The 19,720-nt window shown below is 57.2% G+C and overlaps 3 protein-coding genes across 3 annotated transcripts; 2 read left to right on the forward strand and 1 right to left on the reverse strand.

Moving 5' to 3' along the window:
* Window positions 1-1,328: 1,328 nt before the first annotated feature.
* Window positions 1,329-6,982, forward strand: LOC113146511 (the record flags this gene model as incomplete). The annotated part of the gene is made up of 5 exons (XM_026334037.1): window positions 1,329-1,691; window positions 1,872-2,670; window positions 3,115-3,539; window positions 3,609-3,944; window positions 6,926-6,982. Coding segments are annotated over exons 1-5 (1,980 nt in total), but the record flags the coding sequence as incomplete, so codon positions are not given.
* A 1,039-nt stretch (window positions 6,983-8,021) lies between these two features.
* LOC34624287 lies at window positions 8,022-10,394 on the reverse strand. The gene is made up of 4 exons (XM_026334038.1): window positions 10,196-10,394; window positions 9,476-10,072; window positions 8,386-9,034; window positions 8,022-8,199 (listed from the first exon to the last, which is right to left on the reverse strand). Exons 1-4 carry the CDS (start codon window positions 10,392-10,394, stop codon window positions 8,022-8,024), a joined length of 1,623 nt encoding a protein of 540 aa, XP_026189823.1.
* A 1,229-nt stretch (window positions 10,395-11,623) lies between these two features.
* LOC34621190 lies at window positions 11,624-19,094 on the forward strand. The gene is made up of 13 exons (XM_026334039.1): window positions 11,624-11,849; window positions 11,911-12,310; window positions 13,187-13,243; window positions 13,547-13,664; window positions 14,257-14,968; window positions 15,068-15,680; window positions 15,953-16,325; window positions 16,578-17,048; window positions 17,557-17,733; window positions 17,881-18,202; window positions 18,477-18,554; window positions 18,648-18,889; window positions 19,017-19,094. Exons 1-13 carry the CDS (start codon window positions 11,624-11,626, stop codon window positions 19,092-19,094), a joined length of 3,867 nt encoding a protein of 1,288 aa, XP_026189824.1.
* The last annotated feature ends 626 nt before the right edge of the window (window positions 19,095-19,720 follow it).

Raw genomic sequence — 19,720 nt, forward strand, 5'->3', positions numbered from 1 at the left:
TTCTCCGCAGTCTCCGTCGTGATTTGCCTAACAGAAGACGCTACGCGCTGGATTTCGAGCCATAGCATTGCCTATTGCCCGTAACTGGTGCGCTCCAAGCGCCTACAGGTGGAGGCATGGCCGTTTGGTGGTGGTTTCTGGAGGGGCTGCTGCTGGTGCTGCCGCTGCTGCTGCTGCCTCTTAACGCCAGTCTCCCCGCTCGAGCGGTTGTAATGCTTTTTAAAAGGATAATAGAGCGCGTGGAGAGAAATGGGACAGCAAGAGGCAGGAGAGGGGCGTGCAAGAGGCAAGACACAGTGAGCAGAAGCACAACCGCGCAGTCGAGCCCGCCGGATGTGCGCGTCCCATTCTTCCGTTCCCTGGAGCTGCAACTCGTGCTGTTTTTGCGATTCGTCTCGCTCTATTTCTAAAGTTGAGGCAGACGAATCGGTGTGTGCGAGCGTAGAGAGAGGGACTCGGCCGTGCTGGCGCAACTGAGCTACTGGCGCAGGCACTGGGAGAACAGCCGTCACTGCCGCCGCCCTTTGCTAGGGGTGCCTTGTTTCTTCCCTCTTCAGCGCACCGCAACGGGCAGCCAGTCACCTGCACAATTTCCAGCCGGTCTTTTTCTTTTTGCGGGAGCGATGCGGAGCAGCGGCGGCACTGGCACCGACTACAAGAGCAGCAGCCGCCAGCTCTTAGTAGAGCAGAACCGGGGGAAGCGATAGAGCACGATCTCTGTTGCACCTGCTACTGCTGAAGCAGCTGTGCCAGGAAGCCTGTCAACGGTATCCGTCCGACTCGCTAAACGCAAGGCGCTGCTGTGTACCGTGAGGAACCCCCCCCCTCACACATCTCCTTAGGGTGGGGCGTCCAAAAGTCGCGTGAAACGGCTCGAAAGTATTGGCAGAACCTGAATGCGCGAGAAAATCGCCGTCTTTAGCAGCGACAGGGGCAGCAACACCAGCGAACGCACCGAAAGGCGCACGCAGACGACCCTGAATCCCCCCTTGCTGTCCTCATACGCGTTGTGCATGCAGATTCGAAATACTTCAGCAGCTCTTTCCGTAGCACCTCTACTTGGCAGTTGATTCGTCTTTGGTCCCTGTGAGGGGCGTGGGATTGTTGCAGGAGAAGCCTCCGTGCGTGGCGGGAGAAGACATGCCCCTTGGAGTGCCTGGCGAATTCTACCCTTGAGAAGGCAGTCACAGCAAGAAGAAGAAGGATAGCAGCACGAATATGAGCGACTGCAGCAGGCCAAGTCACTGTTCTACGCATCATCTGAAGCTGCAAAGCAGCAACAGGAGCTGCGCCTGGTGCTTCAGCGCGGATCTCATCTCTTGATAGAAATGGCGGCGATGAAGAACACACATACACTAGAGGATGAGCTGCGACTCCTTACCGAAGGGCTGGATCGGCAGAGGCAGCAGCACCACCCGCAGCTGGAAGATCAGCTGCAGCCGAACAGTCAGCTTCACCCCTCCCTGCACGAAGACAAGCTGCAGGAAGCAGAGGAGCTGCATCATGAAGAGCAACGCCCCCAACGGGATGTGCATCAGCAACACCAGGAGCAGCAAGAGCAGCAAGGGGATGGCTTGGGGGCACTAGGAGAGCTCGAACGGCGGCTTCGTTCACTTGGCCTTTTCGCTGGACAGCAGCTGCGGGCGATCCAGCAGCAACACCAACACCAACAACATCAACACCAACAACACCAACAACATCAACACCAACAACACCAACAACACCAACACCAACAACACCAACAACATCAACACCAACAACATCAACACCAACGACAACACCAACAACAACAACATCAACACCAACACCAACAACATCAACATCAACACCAACAACATCAACATCAACAACAACAACAGCAGCAGCTGCAGCAAGAGGACGGCAACCCAGTTTCTGGCGCCTTGATGCCGCATAGAGCTGAGGAGACACTGGAAGTCTATGGCACGGCCAGGATTCCCCAGCAACCTCAGCATCAAGAAGACGCGAGGCTCATGCTGCCCAACCAAAACACCTTCCGACAGAAGCCAGAGCTCCAGCAGGAGCAGCAGCGCCAGCAACAGCACTGGACAAGAGAGGAGCGTGTGCTGCAGCACTACTTGCAGCAGCAGCAGCAATCCCAGGACGAGGAGCAGGAAAGTGTACAGGAGCAGTATCTGCAGCAGCAGCAGCAGTACCTACGGCAGCAACAGCAGCGCGTTCCTCCTTCAGCACTTAGGGAGTCACTGGCGGCTGGAGGACAGGGGAACTTCTTGCAGCCACACAATCGGAAGCCAGAGCGATTCATGCAACAGCAGCGGCAGTCGCAGCACGTGGTGCAAAACGGAGTGGCTATGGAGGGCTGCGCTCTGAACCCGGATGCTGCCGAGTTTGTGCCTTCCTGTTTGTTGCAACGGCAGCTGCAGCAGAACCGTGGCAGCAATGCAGGAGCGAAGGGAGCAGATGCAGCGGCAGAGGCAGCAGCGGCAGTGGCAGCCAAGAGCAGCTTCGAGCCACACCGCCGTTCTTCCATGGACGCTGCGTGGGAAGAGTTTGTTTTGCTGAACGAGGAGTGCAACGGCATTAGGAACGGAGTTGGCAACAGCAGCTCCCAATATGCAGCCTGTGGATGCGGCACCCTATTCAAAGTGCAGTGGCATGACAACGCCTGTACAGTCTTCAGGTTGGCGATCAGTATGTAGTTGCTGCTCTTGCTGCTTTGTCTCATGCGGTCCCTTCCTGCCAAATTTCTCTTCTCGAACCCCCCCTCTGCAACTATGCAGCAGGAGCTGCTATGGTGGCTGCCGATTTTCTGATTTGGCATGCTAGAAGAAAGTACAGCTGACGTGGATGCCTTAAAGCCACGCATGTGCTATCGTTCCATGGCTTTCGCCTTGCTCTTTTTTTGTCCCTTCCAGTTTTGTTGCGCATGCATGCCGCCGTGGCCGCCCAAAGTTCTGATGCACCGTCTTTGAAGCTGTGTTGCCTCTGCTGCTGTTGAACATGCCGAGTACTTCATATATATATACGTCTAAACACTAGATATATACATATATATATGTGTATACCTGGTGGGGCGTGTATTGCGCAACACAATACACTATTTGAACATGTTTTGGTATCTGCATAAATCTACAGACCAGGCATACGTAGATATTGATATCAAGCTTATATGTACCGAAGCCTTTGCCTCTGTTTTGCTTGTTGCTGCTGCAGTGCTTCCATCGGAGTCTCGCTGGGTGGCTGTGGCTGTCAAGGGCGGAGAGGCTCCTTCCGCGCCGAATATACTTTTTGTAGCTGCATGCAATGAAATTGGAGAAGCACCTACAGTGGCCGCAGACAGGGCAGCGGCTTCTAGCGGCACAGCTACCGTAGCAAGCCTTGGGGAAGGTAACTCTAGTGGTAGCATAACAACCAGCATTTCAGATCTCAGCGATGGCTCTGCAGTGGCAGCAGTGGCCACAGCCACGACAACAGCGAATGCTGCTGCACCTGCAACTACTGCCACTGCGGCGAAAGCTGCATCCATGAGAGACGCGCCGGTGAATGCAGCCGCAAAAAAGGCGAGCCAAAAGCAGCAGCAGCAGCACCAATCCGAAGAGCAGCGGCAATCCGAAGAGCAGATGCAAAAGCGTCTAGAAGACACCGCTTTCAGCGGCAGCGGAAGCAGCAAGGTGCATCCTCACGGCTGCCGCTTAATTGCGGTCGAAGGAGTTGACGCTAAGGGCGGCACGTTTTGCAAAGCAACCTACTTTTTTCACGTTGGTGAGTTTCCTACACCAGGTGATGCTGCTGCTGCCAGCCGTGCCCTTGCCCTTTTCCGCGCTTCAAGAGGTCACTCGGCCTTCTTTTCAGCCTTGCACTATGAGGTGCATGAGCACGTGAGCGCTCGTGCTGCGTCTTTGCTGGCTCTTGCAGAGAAGGGGCTGTGGGAAAGGAGGCAGGTGCGATGGACAAGTCCTTCGGAGGCACAGCGAGACGAGGAGGAGCAGCAGCAGGCTGTGCTGAGCGAAGCGTGGACTTATCAGCCATCATCTGACGTGTTGTACGGCTTCAGCAGTGTCTCTTTGAGGAACCGAAGTAAGCTTTGGCAGCAGTAGCGGCAGTTTTGTGCGCCTTCTGCTCTCACTGCCGCAGAACAGGTTCGTCATGTGATGCGAGTTATGGGATGTTTGATTGCACACAGACTCCACGCGGGTAGAGAATCGCCTAATGCAGATACACCTGCGGTCCGCCACTGCAGAGCTCCTCTACGTGTTCTCCACAGCAGAGGTGACTGACAGCACGCAGCAGAAGGAGCAGCAGCCAGCACAGCCGCCCATCCGAATCAATACTGCCATCGCTGCAGCAGCGGATAGAAATGTGCTCTATCTTTTTGGTGGCCAAGCCTGTGAAGACTCGAGTGCTCTTTTCGATCTCTGGATGTTTTCGACATCCGACAAAAAGTGGAGGGCGATGCAACCGTCCAGCCTCTGCGGCGACAGGCCACACGGCGACACGTAAGCCCTATTTAACGCATGCCTCCCATGCGCTTGCACCCTTTACTTAGTGCCTTTTTGTCTACCGTCGCATTGAGCGCCCCGAGCTTATGGCTCTGGCGGTGTATCCCTATGTGCGCATGAAGGCCGTTGTCGTGGTCTTCTATTCGAAATCCTTTCCGTCTTTCTTGCGGCCATTATGCGTGGCTTCCTCCGCGTCTGCGCCTTGTTCTGCCGCTTCTCCTGCCGGATCGTTGATTAGCCTGCCTCACGCAGACGCGAGAAAGACGGCGATAACGGCACACCCTGCTAACTCGAAGCTGTAGCTGCCGTCTGTGCTTTTCTGCTCGGCGTGTTTTCGCAGCGGCTCCCTCTTCTCAGTCGGGAATGCCGTGCTCCTCCATTGCCCGCCACCTGCCGCAAGTCTCGATAAAAGTAGTCAGAGCACAACACAAACACAGAGAGAGAGGCACCCAGAACCCATCGTGCTCTCATGCAGCGAGACTCGCACAGAGGATTTTCGTGCAGCAAGGCATTACATGCGGAAACGCGCACTTTCAGGCCTAGCCTCTCATCTGAAGGACGCTGCCACTGCCCTACTGTGTGACGCATGCCTTCAGGCCTGGCTTACCTCTCGTTGTGGAAGCTTCAGTGGTCTCGGATTGCCCTCCCAGGGGCTCTTTCTGCTGCAGCAAACACAGCAGCAGGTCCTGCTGCTGTGTTTGCTGCATGCAACCAAGATTACCTCTTCCTCCTTTGCGGGGAGCAGCAGCTTCAGGAGGCGCACCAGCAGCAAGGGGCACACACTACTGACGAGGTCCACGCAGCCGCAGCAGCCGCTGCAGGAGACGCTGCTACGGCTGCTGAAGAGAGACACGAAAAGGCCTCAAGGAATGCAAACGGCAACACGCAGAAGCCCGGGAGATGCCCTAAGGCATCTCCCGCAGCAGGACGTGTCTTCCGTCTGCCGCTTGCATCCCTGAAGCAGCAGTCTCTTGCACTGCGTGCAGCTTCGGCTGCTGTCCAGACCCCAGCCAGCGCAGCAGCAGCAGCCTCACCACCCCCACTAGCACCTCCAGCACCAGCAGTTACCCTTGGAACTGAAGAAGAGGCAAGGGGCTCAGGAGAGGAGTCCGCCATCCAACCGCAACACCAGCAGCAGCAGCAAGAACAGCAGCAGCAGGTGCTCTGGCAAATACTGCAGCAGCAAGCACGAAAAGCGCCGGGCCCTCAAATGGCCATCGCCGCCGCTGAAGAACACGCTGCTGCCGATCAGCAGAAGATGCAGCAGCAGCGGCTGCTGTTTCTGCTGCTGCAGCGGGATCTCGAGGACGCCAAGAGAGAAAAGGCGCTGTTGCGGCAGCAGTTGCAGCACCGAGATGAGGTTCTGTCGGTGCTCTCTATGAAGGTATGTGCGTCTGAGGAGCCAATCAGTGTCTTGTGCAATCCCTATTTGCCGTCTTGCGGTGACTTATTTGCCGCCTTCTTTTGAATGAGTGCCGTTGTGCACATTCCCGCATAATAAGGGCTTTGCCATCGGTATGAGCTGGCATCCCCCGAAGATTCTTTGCTCTGCCTTTCTCCGAGGTCTCAGTGGCCTTTTTGGAGTGTCTTTGCTGTGGATGCACCGCCTCAGGCAACGGCTGTGCTGCAGCAGCTGCGAGAGGAACGCCGTGCTCGCGAGTTGCAGCAGCAGCAGCATGAGCAGGAGCAGCAACTGTTGCTGCAGCAGTTGCGCGCGAGAGACACTTTGCTGCAGCAACAAAAGGAAAAAGTCGAGGCCTTTGCTGCCACCGTAAGAACTGCTGGAACTGCGTCTCAGGGGCAGCAGGTCTGGGGATAGAGAGCTGTGGCTGGGGGGCTAACAAATAGTAATGACGCTGTAGCGGGGGTGTTGTCGATATGCGCTGCCGCTAATGCTTCAGGCACAGCAAGTGCGGCAGTGTTTACCGCTGCTACTGAGGCAGAAGGAAGGCCAAGCGGCTCAGCCTTCCTGCAACGATGGCGATGAGAGAGGCAAAGTGCGCAGCCATGATCGGCCACTCCAGCAACTTCTGCAATACCAGCAGTGGCAGCAGCAAGAGGAGCAACACCCACAGCCTATGGATCTGTTGCAACAGCTCGCCAGTGACCTGCTTCATCAGCAGTGGCAGCAGCAAGAGCAGCAGAACAATCAGCCTATGGACCTGTTGCAACAGCACTCCACTGACTCCGTTCGCCAGCAACAACAGCAGCAAAGGCTGCAGCAGCAAGAGCAGCAGCAACAACAGCTGCAGCAGCAACAGCTGCAGCTCCAAAGGCTGCAGCAGAAGGAGCAACAGCAGCAGCTGCAACAACAACAGCTGCAGCAACAGCAGATGCAACAGCAGCAGATGCAACAGCAGCAGCTGCAGCAACAACAGCTACAGTTACAGCAACAAAGGCAGCAGCAACAACAGCATTTACAGCAACAAAGGCTCCAGCAGCAGCAGCAGCAGCAGTTGCAGCAGCAAAGATTGCAGCAGCAGGAGCACCAGCAACAGCGGTTGCAGCAGCAGCAACTACTTCAGCAACTGCAGCAGCTAGCGGGTCAAACGCCATCGCAGCAGACGAGAACACCACCTGCCTGGCCGCAGTTTTCTCCGGCCGTGGCTAGTACGCCTCCGCGTCAGCGACGCAGGCCTACAGCGCACGCAGCAGTTCGTACCGTTGTTACTGCTCACCAGCAGCAGCACGAACAACAACTACAGCAGCAACAAAATCGACGCCAACGAAATCCTCTAGTGTAGACAGCCGTGCCACCATAGTAACTGTGGAACCGGCCGAAGCAGTTCTTGTCTGCAGCGTGGCCGCTGCCAGCAGAGCATGGCAGTGGCAGATGCCGCCTTCAAGAAAGAAGCACGGCCGAACTCAAGTGAGGTGCCGCGGACGTGAGAGCACAGCCAGTTCTCGTCCTCAGGGCAGCACAGCAGCAACGGGAGGGCGGTGATGAGCCATGGCTCTCGGGTGTCAAAAAAAAGTTTTAGTAGTGGCTAGTGTGTTTGGTGCTAGCGCACGGCTGCTGCATTCGAGTAGAGAGGTGAGGAGGGAATAGGCCTGCTGCCTTTCGTGTATCGTTTCGAGGTTGAAAGCCACAGCAGCAGCAGCTGGAAGAGCTTGCTGCTAAATTCCGTTTGAAAAAGCCCCTTCGGGCCGGCCTAGGGAAAAGCTCTCGCCATCGCGGCAGAGACGCCCATCTAGATAGGAGACGCGCTCGCCTCCTCGTGTACAGCGTGTTTCATTTGTTAGGTGCAGCCGTGGTAGAAAGTTAGTTAGGTCTAGCACCAGCGAGCCTGGATTAGTGCAGCAACAGCAGTAGAGGCCCCCATGGTCGCAAGCAGGCGACTGGCGAGTCGGCGCTGCATAACAGATCCCCCACTTCTGCTCTCATATTGTAACTGGGAGCTCTCCTGCGGCTGCTGGCAGCCCTTATTGGTGCCTTGGTGACCCTCGCACGAAAAGCAGCACCACCGGCAGCTGCTCCACGGCACACATGCTCCGTGTTGCGCTATGTAAACAAGCGTCTCCGGGTCGAAGTATGCATGCTAGCTAGGACACGGGCCCGAGCGGCGACTCCCTTGCAGCAACAACAGCAGCTGAACCTTTCAATGCAGCCAATTCTTGCTGCAGGTGTGCGGGGGAGGAGTGTGCGGCGTACGATAGATATACAGCCCAAACGAAATCCAGAAGGGAATCCCATGCTGGGCGCAATGCCAGCGGAACAAAACTGTCAAGACAGCGGCAGGCGCACACGCATGGACTCGCACCGGCTGTTTTCAGAAAAGCCGTTACTGCCCCTTTGGCCCGGCTTACGGGGAATAAGAGGAGGGAACGGCGGGAAAGAAACAGGGTCGGTGCGTGGAGAGAGGCTGCCCGTTCGTCTGCTCGCCGCTCAGTGCGGTCGAAAACTTACCGGAAATTTATGAGATCCGAAAGCGGCCACACCACGAGGCTTGCGACGTAAATCCCCTTGAAGTGCAGAGAGACGGCCGACGTCCCTTCGGATATGGCAGCAGACAAACTCTGCGGAGGAGGAGTCCGCACCCAACACCTCTGCTGCTGCTGCTGCTCTGTGACTTGCTGCTGAACGACTTTTGGTCCAGGCTCAGACTCAGCCTCCTTCCCCGCACAGCGCCCCTCGCTAACTGCGGGGAGAGCTGCCAGCGGCTGCGGCTGTGGCTGCTGCTGTGGTCGGTGTGCTCCTAGCGAGTCATCTTCTTCGCCCTCCTGCTGAGGCTCCAGGAGCCGCGCGAAGGCGAATCTGAGAATGGGCGTCAAAAAGAGGAAAGAGAAGGAGCTAAACGGCATCGCCACGATCTGCACTGCCAGTACCTGATAGAGACTCATGAGCCACAGCATCCTGCTGCTGTTGCGCTGCTGTTGCACCGTTGCTGTGGCTGCTGCTGCCGCAACCTTAACAGCAGCACCAACATTGCGTTGTGCTAACGCAGCGCCCGATCGGCCGGCACCGGCCGGGTTGCTGCTGCTGCTCCTCTTCAGCGATGGCTTGTTATGGGCCAGCATCGCCTCGAGCTTGTGATACATTGGCGTCAGCAGAAGGGCTGCGGCATGCACGCACATAAACATACGAATTCACACCAGCGTGAAACCCAAAGCGTAAACTGGAGCCTTGCAACCTCTGGCTGGCACGCTTGAGGCGCACTCGAAAGGCCCCTATAGAGGCGCAGACGCCGAATCAAGAAATAGTAAGGACGGGCAGATGTCCACCATGCAAAATTATAAGGTGTCCATATATATGTCGTGGTATACATTCATACTAACATACATATATATATATATATATAAACAACATATGTATGCAATATCCATACATATACATATATATATATATATGTATGTCAGTATGAATGTATACCAAGACATATATATAGCCAATGAGTTTTTTTAGAAGACAGGCACTGAAAGATGCGGAGAAGAGTGCAAAGAGGGGAGGTGTCGTCTGACGCGACCTGATCTCTTCTTTTATTTGCTTGGCAGCATACCATTGACAAAAACGCCTTCACAGCCGACAGCTAGCGTGCGGCCCCCATCGAGTTGCATCAAGGTGCTGCGAAGCCTTGGAGGCACTTGTTCTGCGGCGCAGGCCTCTTGTTGCTGCGTCTGTTGCTGCGCATGCGCTTGCGTGTGCTGCAGGTGCTGAGCCATCACGTCGCTAGCGGAAAAGAGCAGCAGAGCGGCCACCGTGTTGAGCAGGACGTCCCTTTTCAGCCTGCTGCTGCTGGGAATTGGCGCCCATAGAGCTACAGACACCCCGAGGGGCAGTCGCACTATGCGTTCCTTCCGACGCTCCTTTTGGAGCACCTTCTGTCTCTGGCGACCACGGCATTTCACGAAGGACTGAATGGCGCGTGTGAGCCAACTGCCGCTCTCCGCTGCGGGGTGCCCCGTCGGGCCAGACGAAGCTGCTGCTGAGGAAGACGAGGAACGAGCTGGCGCCGTGGGTAGACGCGTAGATCCTCGTGCACGTGACGCTGAAGCTCCCGTAGGGCCTGCTGCAGACGCCGCTCGGGGGCCCTTGGGTGTTCTCGCACTGGAAGCCGCAGGGGAGGCGAGAGACGTTCCGAAAGCGGCCGCTTTCGCTGAGCCGAGAGACCGGCTGGGGACGGCTTGAGGCAGCAGCTGCAGCACTTGCTGCTGCTGCTGTGAGAGCCTCGGAAGCTCCCGGTGGAACCTTCTGCACAAGCCGAGGGGCGGAAAATCGCGCCGCAGAGGTCCCCGTCCTCTAGCGGCAGTCAAGGCAGCTCTTGCCACGGCTGCTGCTGTGGCTGCTGCTGTGGCTGGACTGCCAGCCGCCAGTGAGCGTTGGACGGCAGAGGCGTTTGCTGGCGCAGCTGCAGCGAGGGTGGCTGCAGCCCTTCCTGCGACGTTTCCCTCGGTGAGAGGCCGCAAGCGGCTCCGCATTTGCTACCGCAGTGCCTCTAGAGAAGGCGCATGGGTTGGCAGCTGCTGCTGGAGATGCGGGCACACGCGCAAGCGTTGTTATGGAGAATGCACAGGGTCTAGCCGCGGACGGCCGCTGTTGCGGGGTTTCTTTGGGGGAGCATCTCCTAAAGCCCAAAGGCTGCTGCAGATGCTTGTTGTAAAGGCCGTGTCACTGCGGCTAGGCAGTATCTGCTCTTCGAGAGTCGGCGGGATCCGAGGAGGCAACAGCGGCGGCAGCGCCGGCAGTCGGAGAGTCTCTGCTGGCCACCACAGGGGCTTTGCGAGGGTTGCGAGTGCTTCGTGATACGTTGTAGCCTGCGCAGTGGCTGCTGGCGAGCCGAGGGGTGATGCCGTCGAGTGCGGAGTCGCTGCCTGCTGCTGCTAACGCTCCCTGGGCTGCTGCTGCTGCAGCCGCTGCTGCAGCCGCTGCTGCGTTGGCGACGGTGCTGTCGGTTCGCGGAAGAGGAAGGCAATTGCCAGAGGTTTCATCGGCACGAGTGGCAGCGCCACCACAGGAGCGCTAGTGGAGGGAGGCCAGGGAGTTGAGAGGCTGGAGGGGGGAGGGCAATGTACCTTGGCGGCCCCGCCCGCGCCGGGTTTGTGCTTGTCAACAAGAGAAATATTGGTGAAAAGAGATGAATTCCACAGTTTTCAGTGCAGCCTGCCACCCACCTTTGTGTGCGGCCTTCTGCCTTGTGCGCGCTGCCGCCGCAGCCAGAGAGGGCCCTCTCTGGCTGCGGCGGCAGCGCGCACAAGGCAGAAGGCCGCACACAAAGGCGGTTGCGCCTTGTTGTGTTGCGAATTGCGGCGTTTGCGCATGCGTATGCGTGTAGGCACAAGGCGCGAGATGGTCGCATATAGGCAGCTGTGGGCGTTGCATCGAGATCCGGCCGGGGACGGCGGCGGGGGGTGAAGAGCTCCCGATGCTCGCCACTGCGGAGAGTGCCTGGATGCCCTCAAGGCTTTTTCGGGTAGAGGCCTGGCGATAATGCCCAGAAGTTGTGGCTGCACTCTCTGAGTGTGGCAGCGAGGTTCCGGCTGCTTGGGGTGAGCAGCGCAAGCCACACCACCCCAGGCGGCAGCTGCTCCTGCGGTCGAAGTGTGACTGCAGAGGCCCCCCCTGAACCGGCGACTGCTTCGAAAGCAGCGCCAGCAGCAGCATACTACGCTCTGTGGCGATTCCACACAGTGCGGAAAATGCGTGCAACATGGCCGCTGTCGCTTTCGCGGTTTCTGTTGAGAAGCGCAGCCCCTTGGACGCCGCAGCTAAGGAGCGGCGCTCACGCAGAAAAGGCTCAGCAGGTTCCCCCCTTGGGCTTCGCCTTCCTCCCGCGAACGCAGCAGCAGCAGCAGCACCTCAAGGCGGAGGCTTTGCGACTGCTGCGGCAGCATCTGCAGGGGAGGCTGCTGCCTCACCCCCCCTCGGCGCTCCAGGCTTTCTTCTCCCGGACCGCTGAACGGGAGGACGGATTGCGCTTTGCGATTGCAACTGCAGCCGAACTGGCACCCGTGGCTGCTTCGCCAGTCAGCAGCGTCGAGGCTGTCAGCCCTTTCGCAGGCGTAGGGGCAGCGGCAGCGACGGCGGAGGCCATACGCTTGGCTTATAGAAAGAGCGACTGGTGCGCACTCACCGCTGTCACAGAGAAGCTCCTTCGCGAGGCGCAGCAGCAGCAACACGAGGGGCAGCCGCATCTTGTGGAGGACAAAGCGAGACTGCTAACCCCCGCACTGCTGCTGCTTTCTCTGCTACAACCACCGCAACGAGATGGCCGTGTTCAACGTCTGCTGGCGGCAGTCAAGGAGATCGTGCAGCAACAACCCCATACACGACACCCTCTACCATTATCGCCTGGAGAAGCCGCGACGCTCCTTGCGGCGCTTGGCAACTTACGTGCGCTCTTCTTGTTGCTTCCCCCTGGCCTCTTGCTGCAGTCTTCGTGACCTCGCCTCTCGCTCTTCTTGAGGGTGTTGCTACTAATACGGATGATGCTAGAGGCTATCCTTGCTGCGGCGTAGCTTGCACATATACACACACACACACACTGAGAGACACAGACATGCACCGACACACAGATACAGACACACAGATACAGACACACAGACACAGACACACAGATACAGATACATACGTACATACATATGCATACATCCATATACACACTGTGAGTCTGACTGGCTGGAGTCGCTCCCATCTATGATTCTAGCAGAGATTGGTTCGGTGGCGAAGTGTCGTATGGTATCCCTTATCGCCCGCCATATCACACACAGACAAACAGATACGCAGATACAGACTTGCATGAATGCTCACACACTCAAAGGCATACACGCGCTTTGAGTGCCAGTGGTGTGCAAGATATTTTCCGAATATTTGTGTGTACACCGCATTCTAAACGACCGCTGATCGCCGCTGCGCTTCTTCTCCGTGCTTTCAAAGACTCTCAAAAAAAACTCACCTCCTGGGAATAAATGACTCATCCTAATTTTCCCCCCTCGCCCCCCCTCCCCGCTGCTATAGATCGGATGTCTGTTTGCGTCATCTGTTCTTGTATACCCCACACCCGAATCTTCCAGTGCAGCTGCCGCCGTTTTGCCCCGCACTTTCCACACGCGTGCTCCCCATCCACAATGTGACCTTTGTTCTTTTCATTCCGTCACGCACGCATCCAGTTTCTGGACCTTAATGCGTCTCCCCACCTGCGCCTGGGTGCTGTCATGTGGGCTGCAGGCATACCGGCTGTCTCCGCTGGCCTCTTCCCGTTTCTCGCGGATAGCCCCTTTGATGGCGAGGCCTCTGCAGCACTGGCGTGCATCCTTGTGGCTACAGCAAGGTTCGCCTGCTTCTGTAAAACATTGTGCCTCTCTCGCACGATGAGCGAGCGCCTCTTCTGCCGCTTGCCTACTTTGGCGTACCCTCGCTTCCGTTGCTTCCTTTCTCCACGTCCTCATAGCTCCTGGCTGAGACGATAGCCGCATCTGCGCCTCCTCACCATCGCTGCTGCTCCTCTGCTGCATGTGCACGCGCTGTTACAGCCAGCAGGGAGAGAAACGGCAAATCTAAGAGCGGCGCTGGCGCCTTGAAAGTGAAGGCCTTCTCGCCCTTCTGCGCTGATTGTGCTGTGGTGACGGTGCAGAGAGCAACGGCTGCTTCAAGATGGTGGAAAAGCACCTGCAGAGACATCCCAAACTTGGGTGGATGCAGCTTTTCCCCTGCTGCGTCGCCTGCTCAAAGGGCGTGGCCTCTCCCCAGAAGTAATCGCAGCGCATTTTATTCCTGCTCCTCCCTTTGCTGGTGTAATCCCCTATAAACGGAAAGCTTGAGCACGGCCTCTGTTGCGTTGTGCAAGCGCTTCTTCTACCGCCAACCCTTCTTACGTCGGGCATCCCACCACCTGCCCTGTTGCGATATACGCGTTTCTGCCCCCCTCTCTCTTGCTGCATCACTACCCCAACACAAGCCTTGCAGCCACTGATGACGAACAAAATGAAACGGGCTCCAACACGCTGCCTTTTATAATTTAGTGTCTCATGCATTTTTGATGTGCCTTCTGCATGGCCCCCCGTCAACATAGCACCCAGCGCGCTCGCTGTGCTCTGCTTGCTGCCTTGTGTACTTGTGCGCCTGCCCATCTGCCTACATGGCGTGTATCTTCGCTTCTGTGCCGATACAACTAGGCAGAAGCTTTGATACGCCGCAGTATCGCTAGCTGCATCTGCGAATTGCTGTCTCCTTGTGGGTTGGCTCGCTTGCACGCCAAATTCGGCGGCCACACCTCCGTTCCGAGGGTCGGAAGTCTTGTCCTACCGCTCGACTGCTGCGTCCTTGGTGGTGTCTGTACTGCAGCAAGCGTGCTCCGTGTTACAGGCGGCGGCATACCATGCGTTTTTCCCCCAGCGCCTCGCGCTGCTGCTGCCACATACCTTCCCGGCAGCGCCCTGGTCACTTGCAAGCAAAGCAACAACAATTCCGCCAGGAATAGCAGCAGGGGCCAGCAGAGGGCCATGTTCTCCTGCTCCCCTCTACATCGAGGCGCTGTCTGCATGCGCGGAGGCTTCGGATACGCCGGAAGCCTTGGGACTGGCCGCTACTGTTACAGAGGCCATCAACCGCATCACTGTAGCACTTCAGAGCAGCAGGAACGGCGAGGAGGTGCTCTCAGTAGAAGCCATCCTTCGGCTGACCGAGGCTTTGGTGCTGCGTGACTTCTCCTTTACCTCTCAATTGACGACCCTCGCAGCCCACCCGCAAAGCGCGCATGAAGAACAAGTTCAGCAGACGCAGCAGCTCTGGCAGGCGTACAAGAAGGACTTGGACGAACTCCTGGAATTGTTGCTGGACTCCTTCCTGCGGCAGCGGCAGCAGTGGGGGCCCTATACAGTGCAGGAGCTGCTGCTCTTCTTGCTAGGAATTCTGCGTCTCTTTGGGCTAGGCAACCTAGAGCGACTATCCCTTACTGCCATGCTGAGCAGCAGCACACACCAGCAGCCGCAATGGCAGCACTTATCGGAGTGCGAAACGGTGGAATTACTTACTGGAAAGGCGCACTCAAGGCTTAGTGAGTAGCCAGGAGAGCCGCTGGGACTGCTCAGTTGCGCCTGCCGCTGCTGGTACAACTGCGCTGCCGTGCGGTCTTTATGGTTTGCGGTGTCTTCAGGGGAGTTGTGGCTGAACCTTGCGAAAGCCAGCAGCATTAACAGCACAACGGATGCCGCGCTCTTACTGCGCGCTCTCTCCCTGCTGTGCAGCAGCGGCACGACCTTAAACCTGGCATCCTGTGATGTTACTCCCTGTGGTGCACTCGCAGCGGCTGCAGCAGCTGCCGCTCCGCCAACCTCTTTTGGGGAGGATCTCGAGCGATGGGGGCAGCAGCTGCTGCTTCAATGGCAGCTTGTGGAGGCGGCAGACTTTGTACCGCGTCCTGCAGCTGCGTTGCAGCAGCAGCAGCTCGCCGAGGTGGATGTACACCTGAAGCAGCAAAAGCAGCGTGCAGCACAGCTTCAGGCAAAGACAGCAGCTCAGATTCTCCAGCCGAGTACAGGCTCTACGAATCTGGTTCCTGGCACGGACGCAGCACCTGCCGTACCAAACCCATCCGCAGTGAAATCAACATCCAGGACTGCAACACCTCTGGTGCAGCCTGCGGCAGAAGCAGGCCCTAGCGTCCCTCTGCTGCTCAAAGCTGCAACAGAATCGATCTTTCACTCCTCAGCAACCGTCTCTCCGCCCGCTGCCCTGCTGCTGCTGAGGAGTTTTGTCGCACTGAATAGGTAATTTTTCGGATGCTGCTCGACTGCCCTAACTTCCAGGCTTGGTCTCGCAGAGCCGCGCAGTCACAAGAAACGCAGCACAATGGGGGCGTCGCGGGCAGCAACATGGGCTGGGGGTTCTGCTTCGTGACAAACTGCTACCTGCATGTGTGTGCAAGCCCTGTGCTTCTTATCAGCCTACAGCAGCACCAGCATAGCTCTCTTTCCACGCAGCAGCAGGTGCAGCAGCAGCAGCTGCATGCGGAGGTGTGGGAACTTCTGCTCGGATGCAGCTGTGGAGACTTCCTGGCTCCCTCGGAGGCAGGAGCAGCAGGCTTAGCGGCAATGGCATTTCGCTCTGCTGCCCTCCTCCAACTGTATAGAAGCTTACAGAGGCAGTACCTCGCTCTGATGCAACATCGGCAGAAGCAGCTGAGCCGGGAGCAACCGCGTCAGTTAGAGCGCGACCAGCAGCCCGAACGAGACTCACAGCAGCACGGCAGCCAGCGGCAACACGAAGAGACGCAGTCTCGATTGCGGCAGCTGCGCCAGTCTTTGCGCTTCGTTCAACAGCAGCAACTGCGCCTCTTGGATATGCTGTGTCGACATGACCGCCAACATACGCATGCACGGGAAACCGCTGCAGGACTTATTCCGCTAGCCGCTGTGAGTTCCTGGATCGGCCGCAACCCATACAGCCTGTCGCAGCTTCCAGAAACGCGTATGACTCTACACCCTGCGTGAATGCGTGCCTATCTGCGGACCTGTGTCTGCGGCATTCGCTCTGTATCGGTCTCACCCGTTTTCGTCCTGCTGGGGGTGTAGTTTCTGTGAACTGGGATTTTGTTCCTTTATGGGCGTGCCGCCGCGCTCACAGCTACCTGGGGACTCTTGCTCTGCTCTCTTTGCTGCCGCCAGGCGTCTCTCCTGCGTCCAGCGCACCTCAAGCTGGTCACGCCATCCCTTCTAGAAGACCTGCATGCCTACCTTCAGCAGCCTGAGCGGCAGCAGGATGCAGCCGCAGCAGTTGTCTCGTTATTGACGCTGAAATGCCTCCTCCCACCTGGCGCGTTCCCGGAGGAACTACTGCTCCAGCTGTTGCAAGTTGCAAAGGCCACTGTAGAGGCACTGCAGCCGCGTGCACTCGCCGTGTGCTTGTACAGCTTGCAGCCGCAGGAGCGACACAGCCAACAAGTATCCCTCTTGCAACAAGACCTGAGAGGGTGTTTACTGCATCGTGCGACCTTGCTGCTGCCATTTTTTCCTCCAGAAGAGCTCCTTCTGCTTGTCGCTGCGCTTGTTGGTATCTCCCAGAACCCGCTCTTGCAGCGAGCGTTCGGGTGTATGTACACGGCGATTCCGTTTTATACGCCGCAGCAGCTGGCCACAGTGAGCACCCTAGGTTGCAGCTCTGTATACCATACTCCCTGGGCCTTTGTGTTGCTGCTGTCTCTGCTGCTGCCAAAACTGATACGGCGAAGGTTGCTCGTGCACCTGTTTACTTTGCCGCTGATGCCGGTGCTATGCTGCTCTGCAACTGTGCCGTCTCAGGCCTTTGTACTGTATGCCGAAAGTGGCATGAGTGACGCGCCTTTGCGCCTTCGACTCCTGCTGCAGCTCCTCGTTTGCGTGGATCTGCTCCCCCTGAGGGTAAGCCTTTAGAGGTGCTGGGCTCGAGGCGAGGCCACACGGCTGCAACTTGTCTACGGCGAGGTGTGAGTTAGAGTTGTGCTAGGCAGTGGGCCAGTACCGGGTGTGCTCTAGGGGCAAAGCTGATGGACTGTGATGTCAATGGCGCGTGGCTTGCGGTTTCGGCTATGACGGGTCTAGGCTTTTTGTGGGTTTTCTGTGTGTGAGTGCGTGTGTATATCTTGTGTGTGTTCATTTCTTCGTGTAGCCGCTGTGCGGACTCGCAAAAGCCCTTGCAGCCAACCCCGATATTTGTCTTGGGGCCCCCTTGGCTTTGCCACCTGACGGCGAAGTGGCGGGTGAACAGGAGCTCGCAGATAGGGGGGGAAAAGCAGCGGCTTCGTCCCTCAAAGCGTCCGAAGACACGGCGGCAGCTCCACACGAGGCAGCGGAGAACTGCGATTGGCTGCTGCAAAAGCAGTGGGCCGAACGGCTCGTGGCCTCTCTTTTTGCTCGATCTGTCAATCTACTTACTGTCTCAGAGTGGGAAGAGGGCCCTGCAGCAGCAGCAGCAGCCACGTCTGCTGCAGAGCTCCTCTGCTGCGCCTCCTCATTGCCAGTTACCATCGCGCATCAGCAGCGCCTGAGCCAAGTTCTTTTGGAGCATGTCAAGGAGCGGCAAGTTCGGCAGTCACGACAGCAAAAACGGCAAAACGTGGTATCACGAACTGCACAGAAAATGCAGTGCCCGCGTCGCGTCCGTCTGCTACAGCTGCTGGAGCCGCCGGCGCTGCTGCAGCTTCTCGTGCTTCAGCTGGAGCGGCAGCAGCACAGCCACTGCATGCAGCAATTGGACTTGGCCCTAATCAGAGCTGCATGCAAGGCACTGAGACCCCATCTTCAGGAGCTGGGAAGTATGTTTATTTTTACTTCCACCCGGGTGTCTTATTCCCTCTGGTTGGCGCGGCATCTTCGTTTTTTCTCTGCCTCCTCTAGCTTCACTGCTTGGTTGCGCATGTTGTCTGCCCGGCTGCCTGCAGCGTCTGCTGCACGCTGCCACACCGCTGCTTGGCGCTATAGGTAGTGCATCGATACTTCGCTGCTGCCTTCGATGTTTCTGACGCTGTTGCTCGTCATCGGCGCATTTCAGTGGCTCTCTAATGCCGGTGCCCTTCCTTACCCCCACAGGCAAAGATCTGCTAGAACTGGTTGCTGCGCTGCACAAGGCCCAGCTGTCAGGCCCCCCGAAGGAGAAGAGTGCAACAGGCAAGAATTTAAACCCTTAGGCTGCTCTGGGGGCGCCTGCAGCTTCTCCAGAAACAGCAAGTGACAAAACTTCAATTTTGATGTTTTAGGCAGCTGTTCACCTTGAGGTTGATTCTGTCAGTGCTCTGCTTTTTCCTCTACTGACTGTTGCTTCTGTAGATGTGCCAGCGCGTGCTGCTACTACTGCTTTTGGTTCCTCTCGTGCAGAATACAGCGGCTCCAAAAGCAAATTCATACCCAGCCGGTTTTTCTGGAAGATTGGGAGTCTTTTGAAGAAGGATATCGGGTCCTACAGTATTCCAATGCATGTGTTGGCTCAGCATGCCCTTGCCCTCGTAGGTCTTCGGCTATCTGTTTCCAGTTGCATGTCCTCCCCATGGGTGTACGACTCTGCTGCACTATTTTTCTTTTCTTCGTCGCTCGGCTGGCTGTCCTTGTTGGAGCCTCCCCTCGGCATGGCAGACTCTTTGCGCTCTTTTTAAGGTCCGCATGGTGGCGTTGGCTGCCTCTCGAGATGAGCGCTTCGAAATTCGCTTTTAAGCGTACTGCCTTTCCTTTCCTGGCGCAGCACTATCTGGGGGTTTGGTCTCGCCTGAGCTCGAAGGCCCAAGCGGCCATTTTAGGCCGCCTAGAGGAGCACGACCGAATGAGACTCCCCTTGCCCTCAGCAACGGAGAGGAAGGTACTACTTCGGGAGCCCCTGAAGCAACGGCTGGTGTGCCTAGTGGCTGAATTGCTGCAGCTGGCTGCAGAGACTCACCTGGAACTATGCAACTACATCTGCGGGCGTGTTTCTTTGGCTGCATTGTAGGTCGCACCGGAGCCACAACTGCGCGTAAAGAACCTCGCCCTGCTCAAGCCGATGGAAAAGACACCTGGGGCCCCTTTGTTGCTTCTGGTGCTGCGGACACTGTTAGGGTGTTATTATTACTGTAATGGTGTTGTTAATAGTGAACTTGAGGTTGCTCTGGCAGGTGGGCCCCCTCTTGCTGTTTTCCGGGATGCACAGCATGGAGGAGTTTGTAACTTTCGCACTGTGTGCGCTTTGATGCGGAAACTCTCAGGTGCCTGCTGAAGAAGAGACACTGAAAGCTTCCGCCACATCGCGCCCCACAAAAACAGCTATAGAACTTTTTAAGGAGGTAGTCAGTCGGTCGTAACGCGGC

The sequence above is a fragment of the Cyclospora cayetanensis genome, unplaced genomic scaffold (genome assembly GCF_002999335.1).
Source record: "Cyclospora cayetanensis isolate NF1_C8 unplaced genomic scaffold, CcayRef3 CcayRef3_contig_35, whole genome shotgun sequence".
In the NCBI taxonomy this organism is placed as follows: domain Eukaryota; phylum Apicomplexa; class Conoidasida; order Eucoccidiorida; family Eimeriidae; genus Cyclospora; species Cyclospora cayetanensis.

What these genes read in the sequence shown, in the direction of transcription:
- LOC34621190 (XM_026334039.1), top strand. Translation starts at nt 11,624, where the DNA reads ATGGCCGCTGTCGCTTTCGCGGTTTCTGTTGAGAAGCGCAGCCCCTTG. An exon ending in CCATCTTCAGGAGCTGGGAA is followed by an intron (nt 18,203 to 18,476) that starts GTATGTTTATTT and finishes TTACCCCCACAG; the next exon opens with GCAAAGATCTGCTAGAACTG. An exon ending in GAAGGAGAAGAGTGCAACAG is followed by an intron (nt 18,555 to 18,647) that starts GCAAGAATTTAA and finishes TGTTTTAGGCAG; the next exon opens with CTGTTCACCTTGAGGTTGAT.
- LOC34624287 (XM_026334038.1), bottom strand. Translation starts at nt 10,394, where the DNA reads ATGCGGAGCCGCTTGCGGCCTCTCACCGAGGGAAACGTCGCAGGAAGG. An exon ending in TGAAGGCGTTTTTGTCAATG is followed by an intron (nt 9,035 to 9,475) that starts GTATGCTGCCAA and finishes TGCATGCCGCAG; the next exon opens with CCCTTCTGCTGACGCCAATG. An exon ending in TCGGATCTCATAAATTTCCG is followed by an intron (nt 8,200 to 8,385) that starts GTAAGTTTTCGA and finishes CTGTCTTGACAG; the next exon opens with TTTTGTTCCGCTGGCATTGC.